Source organism: Zea mays, chromosome 9 (assembly GCF_902167145.1).
Source record: "Zea mays cultivar B73 chromosome 9, Zm-B73-REFERENCE-NAM-5.0, whole genome shotgun sequence".
Classification (NCBI taxonomy): Eukaryota; Viridiplantae; Streptophyta; class Magnoliopsida; order Poales; family Poaceae; genus Zea; species Zea mays.
The window spans coordinates 114,027,654-114,038,412 of NC_050104.1; the positions used below are offsets into that span (position 1 = coordinate 114,027,654).

The window sequence follows — 10,759 nt, forward strand, 5'->3', positions numbered from 1 at the left end:
ACGTCTCTCGTGGGACGACGACCTGATCCGGGAAGACGCCGCCAGCTTCAGCTTCGCCACATGACCTGATCCGGGAAGGACGTCGGACCGTCTCCATCTCCGTCTCCTAGCTCGATGTGTCCCCAAGAGGACCGGCTCAAAGCTCACGATGAAACACGCGGTCGATCAAGACTTGCCGCCCTGCCGTGCAGCCCGTGCTAAAAAGAAAGCACCTCCACCACGAGAAGACCGACGACTGGCTGACTGACCCAAGAGCAGGAGTCCAAGAACCAACCGACCGCTCATATACATTTACCAAAACGACCACGATATGTCACCTTTTTTTTTCTTATTTCACTTCAACAATTCAGAAATCAATCATGTACTTTGTGTGTGTGTGTTGGTTAGGGGGGGGACTCCCTTCCATGGCACGCATGACGCATATATGGACCGGCAGGCAGAGCAGCGCCTTCATTCCCTACCCCTCTCTCTCTCTCTCTCTCTCTCTTCATGGAGAGACATTCCTGAAGCAATCGTGCGGTGCAGAACACGCTTGCAACAAGAAACACACAGCGACTTGAACCGTTTGTTGCGTGATGTACGTATCGTGCTGTTAGTTCTGGTTGGGGAAAGAACTGACGTCACATCTAAAATATCGTCGCATATACTAGCCAAACGCCCGTATATATATGTAGGTTGTTCTATGCAGAAATGGGTGCTGGTGCCAATTCTCAAAAACAGAATGGAAAAGGGAGAGAGAGAAAATCACGGCCAAAAGAGTCCGCGAGCCACTCGCTCTCCCCTTTCGGGATTTTTCTCTCTCACGGTTCGCTTCAGAGTCTTCTTCCACCGCCTCATGTTTCCCAAAGGAAAATGTCGCCGTCGTGCTCCTACTTTGAAGCAGTCTTGTATATAGACTCACATCGCGCGCACCCGCTAGCAGTTGGCTGCTCCCTCTCAGTCTCACGTCTCACCGGCACCTTCCTCTTCCTCCTCCTCTCCCTGTCACCTTCTCTTGTACGTCACATGTTGACACCAATGCCCCGGACCAAACACCGTTCTGTACCATTCAAGCAACCTCCTCCTCCTCTCTCTCTCGTCATCCCGCCGTCCCAACGTCAAGTCTTCTCTTCATCCTTCTCTCTCACCCATCCACCCCTCTCCTCTCGCTCTCGCTCTCCCGCGCCTGCACCGATCAGTTGCCATATATTCCTCCACCCTCCCTATCTCAAGCACCTACCCCGGGCCTTGCGTGGCGATCGAGTTGCCACCAGACAACTCGGCTCGGCTCGTCGTCCACCGACCCTCCTCCTCGCTCCAAGCTTCCCTCTCCCCTCCTCCTCCGTCAGCTGGGGAGCTAGCTAGGGAGCGGCGCCGGCGGCTGATCGAGCGGACAGACAGCTGAACGAGCCGGAAATGGCGGCGGGGCGCGCGCCGTGGCTCGCCGCCGGCCTCGTGGCGGTGCTGATGGTGGTGGCCGCGCGCGCGCGGTTCGTGGTGGAGAAGAGCAGCGTGCGGGTGCTGGCGCCCGAGCACATCCGGGGCCACCACGACGCCGCCATCGGCAACTTCGGCGTGCCCGACTACGGCGGCACGCTCACCGGCGTCGTCATCTACCCGGACACCAAGCCCACGGGGTGCGACGACTTCGACGCCAAGTTCAAGGCCAAGTCCCGCCGCCCCGTCATCCTCCTGCTCGACCGCGGAGGTATAATTAACGCGCGCCTGCCCGCTTCTCTTCTCCTCCTCCTCACAAAATTTAGATTCCATCCATTTCTGTTTCCTGAACTGAACACGTCTTATGCATGTTTAGCTCTCTGGAACTGAAAGTTTCATTGAACATAAAACTAAGCAGACAATTTCGAGTTGTGCTGGTTTCTCAAGTAAAGTACAGTTTTGTTCTTGTTTTGAGAGGTTGAAAAGGAGTTCTCTTGCTTATTATTTGTCCCTGTCAATATCGTATTGATGTCAGTACGTACTCGCTCTTTTGTCTGTTAATAACACTTACGGTTTCTGTCGGAAAGCATTGTTCAGACAGTGGTTATAAGGTGGGATACAATGGTTGGTCAGTGAATAACAACTGAAGTAGACACGCCATCTAAGTGATACTCCCTCCGTTTCTTTTTATTTGTCGCTGGATAGTGTAAATACACTATCCAGCGACAAATAAAAAGAAACGGAGGGAGTACTATATAATATGTTAAACATTTGATTGATGCCGATTGATCTCCAACTAATTAAGGTGTCACATAGATTACTTTCTTACGCTATCTCTAGCAGATCTTTCATCATATTCTCTATCTCATCTCCTATTTCAAGCTCCAATCTACAAATAATGTCAAACATTGTCATATATAGTTCCACACCCCCTTATTTTACCCTTTCTACTGTAGGCAGTCTTAGTGCTTTATAATTCAGCATGGGCCATGTCTCTGACACAATCCAATGGTCCTGCTCCTTTTCGTTTGGAAGTTTGCACATGTTGATACGTAGCACTGCCGTGAACCTGCTGGTAATAGCAATAATGGCCAATTCATCAGAAAAGAACCCTAGCTCAGGGAGTATTATTCAAGCCATGTTGCCCTCACTTGTCACAACTCACAACTCACTTGATCCCACGACCCCGCCACTCACCTGATCCGAGTCCTCCCTCCGCCACCACGGCACCAACCGGCAGTTGGCGTCGGCGTCGCGATCCCTTGAAGCCAAAGGCAGGAGCCTCAATTAGAGGCCGATCTGCTTCCAAAGCAAAGCTTCCCAAAGCTGAAGCATCAGCTGTCCACTAACATTTTTTTGTTAGTAGTAAAAATTACTGCCTGTCTCAATATACTGTTCGTTTCTAGCTCTTGTTTTTTGTCCATTTTTAAATAGATAATCATAAACCTAGAAACATATATAATACACATATATTAAATATTGTACGAATTTATACAGCGTAGTCGTCGCATCGTCGGTGACTTGTCTTCATATCCAGTTCCCAATTCACCGGTGAACTGACGCTCGTCCGCCTGTGGCTGCCGCCACATGTGCGTGCATGCAGAATGCTACTTCGCGCTCAAGGCGTGGAACGCGCAGCGCGCGGGCGCGGCGGCGGTGCTGATCGCGGACAGCGTGGACGAGCAGCTGCTGACGATGGACAGCCCGGAGGCGTCGCCGGGCACGGAGTACATCGACAAGATCAACATCCCGTCGGCGCTGGTGAACCGCGCGTTCGGCGAGTCCCTGAAAAAGATGGCGCAGAAGGTGGCCGGCGCGGGCAGCGAGGAGGTGGTGGTGAAGCTGGACTGGCGGGAGTCGATGCCTCACCCGGACGAGCGCGTGGAGTACGAGCTGTGGACCAACAGCAACGACGAGTGCGGCGCGCGGTGCGACGAGCAGATGGCGTTCGTGCGCGGCTTCCGCGGCCACGCGCAGCTCCTGGAGCGCGCCGGGTACGCGCGCTTCACGCCGCACTACATCACCTGGTACTGCCCCGAGGCGTTCCGGGCGACGCAGCAGTGCCGGTCGCAGTGCATCAACCGCGGCAGGTACTGCGCGCCCGACCCGGAGGGGGACTTCGGCGCCGGCTACGAGGGCAAGGACGTGGTGGTGGAGAACCTGCGCCAGCTCTGCGTGCACCGCGTCGCCAACGAAACGGGCCGCCCCTGGGCCTGGTGGGACTACGTCATGGACTACAAGATCCGGTGCTCCATGAAGGAGAAGAAGTACACCAAGACCTGCGCCGAGGACGTCGTCACCGCGCTCGGTCAGTTACCTTTGCCTACCTACCTACCCATGGATGGATGGCATGGCTGTGAATGTGATCTTGACCGTGCGCGCGGGGCCTTTATGGAACGGAACCAGGTCTGGATCTCAAGAAGGTGCTGGAGTGCATGGGCGACCCCGAGGCCGACGCCGACAACGCCGTCCTGTCCAAGGAGCAGGAAGACCAGGTTCGTGTCGTAGAATCTGTCGATGTTCAGGTCCGCTGGCTCTGACAGAACCCCGACCCCGTCATGATGCTGCAATGTCGTCGTGTTCCAGATCGGTAGCGGATCGCGAGGCGACGTCACCATCCTGCCGACCCTGGTCATCAACAACGTCCAGTACAGAGGTTGGTGCTGCTGCATATGTATACTTTTTTTTTCCTTCTTGATGCGCAGTGACGAATTATGAACACGAACTGTGATGTGCAGGGAAATTGGAGCGGACGGCAGTGCTGAAGGCCGTGTGCGCCGGCTTCAAGGAAGGGACCGAGCCCCGCGTCTGCCTCAGCCATGGTATAATCTTAATCTCTTCTGATTCCGTGCACAATGGAGCCTACCTTCCTTTCATGGAAATTGGAAACCTGAAGCGCGTCTCTCTCACCAGACATCGAGACGAACGAGTGCCTGCACAGGAACGGCGGGTGCTGGCGCGACGAGGCCACCAACGTGACGGCCTGCCAGGACACGTACCGGGGCCGGGTGTGCGAGTGCCCCGTGGTGAACGGCGTCCGCTACGAGGGCGACGGCTACACTGACTGCAAAGGTAAGGTCGTCGCGCCGTCTTCTTCTCTTCTGAACGACAAGATTTTTTTTCCCCATGCCGCTGCGCCGTACGTACGTGTGCTACCTTCATCTGGCTGCACTGCTGTGCCTGTGTATACTTCAGCTATTGGGCCGGGCAGGTGCGCTCTCAACAACGGCGGGTGCTGGTCGGCGACGCGAGGGCACCAGACCTTCTCCGCCTGCACGGTATGTAATGTAACACAGACACAGCCCACCTCCGATTCCGATCCGATCATCCGTCTGCTAACTACGTGCTCTGGCCGGTGATCATCGCAGGAGACCGCGCTGACAGGGTGCCGGTGCCCGCCGGGGTTCCATGGCGACGGCCACAAATGTGAAGGTAAACACTCTCTCTCTCTCTCTCTCTCTCTCTCTCTCTCTCTCTCTCTCTCTCTCTCTCTCTCCGTCCTTCCGCCTCATCCTGAACCGTACCATTGACGGCGGCTTAGCAGCCGACCGGACAGCAAGAATGGCCGAACTAATCGAGATGCCCCCGATCCGTGTCGTCCTCCTCCAGACCTGGACGAGTGCAGGGAGAAGCTGGCGTGCACGTGCCCGGACTGCCAGTGCAAGAACACGTGGGGCAACTACGAGTGCAAGTGCAAGGGCAACCAGCTCTACATCCGGGGCGAGGACGTCTGCATAGGTGAGCGAGATACACACACTACATACAGACATGTGCCAGCGACAGCGACCTGCAAGCTAGCTCTGCGCGCGTCTGCCATCTGATTTTCCTGGACCTGTCACGCACGCATATGCAGCTAACAGCATGTCGAAGCTCGGCTGGTTCATCACCATCGCGGCCGTGGCGTGCGTCCTCGGCGTCGGGGTCGCCGGCTACGTCTTCTACAAGTACAGGCTCAGGGTAAGCCCATGCCCATCTGAAATTAGAATACATGGTTCATCAGTGAACCCCGTAGAACCTCGGTTGACTGACGAACTCTTCGGCCGTCGTGTTGTTGTTGTTGTAGTCGTACATGGACTCGGAGATCATGTCCATCATGTCCCAGTACATGCCGCTGGACAGCCAGAACAACGAGAACCAGCCTCTGCGGCAGCACGATTCGGAGGCTCTGAGGTAACTTCAACTCTGCTGCTGCACCCATGTTGAGGACGACGAGCGAATGGCACCGGATTCTGATGCCCAGATGCGTGCATTTCAGGCACTAAAGGGGCCCCAATGCAAGATGCGCACATGATCTCGACAGATATAATCTGCTCCGGTTTCGACGACGATGGTTTGCTTCGCTTTTGTATAGCGCGTAGAAAACAAAAAGGAGGACGGTTTGTACTGTGCCGAGGACAGAGTTGAGCTCTAGAGAGTTTAGACAGGTAGGCATTTCGCTCGGCTCTCTTGGGAGCTAGTAGTCTTGTGGGTCAAGAGCCGTTTAAAGCACACAAACAGCATGTAGAAAAAAAAGGCGTATACGAGCTGCTATACATGTACATTGTACAGTAGACAAATCCTACTACGGACAATTTGTTACTGCCATATTTGGTATGCGCGGGAGTTTCACCTTATGATTGGTAGGAGTAAGGAGTGTACTATACTGTACTGCATTAAAAATTGTGTGGAATGGGACTGCAGCCTTGCAAAGTAACTGTAGAAAATAACTGGCCTAGAAATGGCTAGGTGGCCCATAGCACAAGAAAACGTAAAGTGTAAACCCATACATAGAGTGGTACTAGTCAAGTGTCTGTGCGTTGCAACGACACACAAATTATTCGTGCACAATGATTACATAAAAACAAGTAACACATATTATCGATCACAATCTTATAAATTCTCTGAAAACAACAAATGAAGAATTAAACTAATACAAATCAATTTACAATACAATGTGAAAATCACAAAAATAACGTCTAAGTGAGTACAATGTTTGTGCATTGTGAGGATTGTAATGGTAATGAAGTGAATATATATTAAAATTCATACTAAAAGGACGGGAATAACAAGTGAGAGAATTTTTTTGAATCTTTGTTTATTATCCTAAACTCGAGTATTTGCAAATAACATCACATATATTGTATATAAACCGAGAATTAAAACTGAAGATAAACTGAGAAGCAACCCAATTAAGCCACCTTTTCGGAAATGAGCTGGAAATCCAACCATGAAATGAACATGTACAATAGACAGAAATATATATAGACCATAATAGAACTAACTACTACTCTAGACCCGTGGGGAATGCAACAATTCAGAATTAAAAATGAAGACGAAGTCGAAAACCTATACTATGAATCTTTATAGGAACCTCGGTTTTAGTAGGCTACGTTTAAATGAATGGACATTTCAGAACAGCTGACTTAAGTTCACGGATCATAGCACTTTGTCAATGAATTTCTAAACACGATCTGTATATAGCTTCTTAACAGAACAACCAATTTAAGTACAGGGAAACACTATGCACATGTAAACATAAAAAAAAAACAACAATACACAAAATTTCAATGTGAAAACTAAATTAACAACCATAGAATGGATTCAATAAAATAAAGTTTTGCAGATTCAAGGTCAGTAGTCAAGGAGAAACCTCACGAAGGTCAGTAGTGAAGGAGAAACCATCAAATTCAAGGTCTTTAACTGACTTGGGGGTGGTAGTCTTGTTTGGATATAGAACTGAGATCTTCCCCTTTCCTGAAGGAACGCTACATCAGAATGGAGGTGACATTTAACAATGAAGAGAAGGAAAAAAGCACAAGTGGCATGTCCTAGCTAAAGATAGAAATATGACTAATGCTAAATGATTGATTAGTGCAGAACATTAGTCTTAATTTTGTAGTTGCTTGTTGCTTGTTTTGTCAATACAGAAAGAAAAGTCAGTACTGATTAATTGTTGCAGCAATGAAGCGGTACTAATTCATGACATAACAAGGCATGTTAAATCTTTATTAGGAAAATAGTCTAGTCAAATATATTTAATTATGATGGATTAATAAACCACATGCAATAATATATAACAATAGAGGATGACTGACCTCACTGATCGGAAGACAAAATGTTGTTCTAGAAAATGCAGTTCCAAATATTCATTAAATTATACAAGAGTAAATCAAACAAGAGGAGAATATAGATAAGTAGATAGAAACAACAAAACTAACCTATATCAGTTGCTATTATTGACAATAAAAATTCAAAGTAGATAGAAACAGTCGAACCCATAGTAACTCTCAAAGATCTAATTTGTTCTTAAACATATTCTGATAAAACCCATTTTCTCAGGTTAAGAGATAAAAACAAAAATAAGAAATATACACACCATATCAGAATAACAAGTAATTGCATATAAACACCAGAACACACCATATCAGAACTGACCACTACTATAGACCAATAGGGAATGCAACAATTCAGAATTACAGTTCACATATCGAAATAATTGAAGCTTGGACCACACTATTATTCTAGCTAACCATGTAGGATAATAATATTCTAGAACAGGAAGCAACTCATAATAACCATGCATGATAATAATATTACAGTTCACACAGTGACACAATAATCTATCTTTTCTCTCCCTTCATATGATTCTGAAGGTATCATGGGCCAATAGTTGACATGATTTCCCTATTGAGCTGTTGCTTTGCTATTTCCGAAGTCATTTTCTCAATAAGCTCTATCATGTGCAACTTGTATCAATACTTGGTACTGACTTCAAAACACTTTGGAAGGTCTATATTTCGAGAGTTTCTCTTTAAATAATTGGCTTATTTAATCCTAATGTTTTTTAGCTTCATGACTCAAGCTCAACCTATAGTAACTAAATGGTCAACAACAACAGTTATAAAATAACTGTTGTATAAAGAAGCTATAAGACCATGATGCATAAGGTGAAGTCTCTTAACTGAATAAAATGTTGTATGTAGAAATCTGCTTAAACTGAATATAGTGAGGTCTGTAAACTGAATAAATTTTACAAACTAAAAAAATGTCAAGTATGCAATCTGAATAAAATACACAAAATGAAAACTGGTTAAAGGTTACTGAAACTGACAATGTACAGGTTGCATAGACTGAATAAAGGTTTGTTTGGAACTGTAGCAATGCAATCTATAAACTGTAGACGCTGATAAACATTATGGACCACAATCTATACCATTTTCATGAATGTGGAGTGCCATCTCTAAAAAGAGAATAGTATAAAAATTATGGACCACAACCTGGATGGGGTATATCTGATGACACACTTCATGCATTAACTATATATGTGCAAATTTGCAGAGCAAACATAGAACAATAGTCAAAACACCTGAATTGGTAATTCATGAAAAAATTTGAGACTTGCCAAGCAATAGAAATCTCACGTAGCCAGGTAGTATCAATCAGTGCGCGAAGGGTCTATTCAGATTGACATAATGTAATCAATAGTAAGACAAGATAATGAAGGGGAAAATCATTATAGAGTGTCCGGTAGCAGTAAATTCCAACAGTGAAGTAAAAAGTTTAATATAGAACTAAAAGATCTCCTAGATTCACATTACTGCACTGTTTCAATGGATATGTGCGAAGTCGGCCGCTCTTATACTAAACAAGCCTAGGCAGGAACAGATTGAGCAGTACAAGCAATCTGTGCAAAGATGAAGATAGAATCATACTTTCAACTGAAGAAAAAATGCAAGTGGAAACAAATCTTGTATTGATATCAGGAAAATAAAAATGGCAAAAGTCTACTACCCGTACATGCTTTAGAATTTATATTGATTGATGCAAAATAAAAAATGGCTTACAAACTTATCCTTGCAAAATCAGTTATCCTCTTGTCAAACCATTAGGAAAATGCAAGCAAACGTTAGTCTAGGAAGCAATGTAACTTACGCCAGGTAAACCTGCTGATATTTTTAGGGGCAATAGTTAACCATGGCACAGAACTCATCCCCACAAGCAGAAAGCATTTCCCAACATCTCCCACCATCAACCACGGCTCTTTCTTCCCCATCTCTCTCTCACGCTCAACCAGCCACGCCAAGCCAAGAACTGGTGGCGCCGGCCACTAGCCGGCCCTCCATCTCCGGCAAAAATCATGGCGAGCAGCGGCCCAATCCTACCTTCTTCACTGATCGGCAGTTGAAAAGGGAGAGGGAGCAGTGTGCACATCACAGGGAGATTACCGCACGATGTCTGGAGACCAGGGGGCACGCGGCCGAGGCGTAGCTTGAGCCTGGAGGAGAGCCTGAAGGATCCGTGTCCAAGAGGTCCGGAGAAAATGACGTCTACTGAGTAGAAAGGGACGGCAGAGTCGAAGTTGCAGACGACGACATTGCGGTTGGCAGGGCGACCGCTAGGAGAAGTAGGGACGGCAGCGTGGCGACCACAAGACGACCGTCCCCCAAATCCAACGAACCCTCAACGAATCGAGACAGTGCTGAGGAGGACGAACCTTTATATCTGAGGGAGAGGGGGGAGATTCGGATGGGACGACGCCGCCCGCAACAGCCGGGCGCGGATGCCGCGGGCGCGAGGTCGGTGGTGGGGACGAAAGGGGAAAGGGTCAGGGTCGGGATGGCGCAGCGGCTGTTGCGCGAGGTCGGTGGCGGAGATGGCGCGAGGGCTGGCATGTGCAGCGGCTATTGCGCGAGGCCGGTGGCGGGGACGGCGGGGACGACAGGGGCAAGGGTCAGGGTTTAGGTATGGCGCGGCGGCTGTTGAGCGAGAGCTTTTTGGAACTGAGGTATAGCCAAGATAGGGGCTTCTAAAAATTGTTATCCCGAACAACGAAATTGGATTTATAGTATTATAATACGTTCTGCCTCGGTATTTTGGTACCCGATCTCCTTTGATGCGTGCTCCCGCGCTGTTACGGTTGTTTATCTCAGTTTCCGTTTCTCAGAACGGATCCATCGCTCCCCGAGCTTCACCCGGCAGCGGTTCCGTCCAAAGCGCCTAGCCGCCGCCGCCCAGATCCGTCTTGCCCGCTTTCATGGAGTCCGACAAAGGTCAATTGGCCGCTGTTGATTGTCTCGAGGCAGCTAGGCATGCTAGCACCGCCGCACGCAAAGCTGTCGAGTCTGCAATTGCCGCCGCCGAAGCTGCCAATGGCCTCGAAAAATTTAGTTGTGTCTTCTGCCAATTCCCTAGATCTTCTTCCTCTTCTAACTCTCCTCGGTGAGGAATTTGCACAGCTAGCTTCTACTGAATATTCCACTGCTGGCACAAGTTCAGAAGAAGTAATGGGGACAAGAAGCTCTGAAGATAAAGGAATAACAACAAGCTCCTGTGATGTAGAAGGCATAGGGATAATCTCCTGTGA

General features: G+C 48.4%; 1 protein-coding gene and 1 long non-coding RNA gene across 2 annotated transcripts; one reads left to right on the top strand and one right to left on the bottom strand.

The window, feature by feature from the left end:
- Positions 1 to 656: 656 nt before the first annotated feature.
- LOC100286125 (vacuolar sorting receptor 7) lies at positions 657 to 6,169 on the top strand. The gene is made up of 12 exons (NM_001159013.2): positions 657 to 1,687; positions 3,020 to 3,724; positions 3,823 to 3,911; positions 4,003 to 4,072; positions 4,155 to 4,238; positions 4,330 to 4,488; positions 4,612 to 4,694; positions 4,785 to 4,848; positions 5,026 to 5,154; positions 5,270 to 5,373; positions 5,480 to 5,586; positions 5,672 to 6,169. Exons 1-12 carry the CDS (start codon positions 1,396 to 1,398, stop codon positions 5,676 to 5,678), a joined length of 1,893 nt encoding a protein of 630 aa, NP_001152485.2. The 5' UTR covers positions 657 to 1,395; the 3' UTR covers positions 5,679 to 6,169.
- On the bottom strand, positions 5,811 to 10,296 carry LOC103638871 (uncharacterized). Its single transcript, XR_002265345.3, has 2 exons — positions 9,621 to 10,296; positions 5,811 to 7,149 (listed from the first exon to the last, which is right to left on the bottom strand). It is a non-coding gene; the product is annotated as an uncharacterized lncRNA (long non-coding RNA).
- Between the last annotated feature and the right edge of the window lie 463 nt (positions 10,297 to 10,759).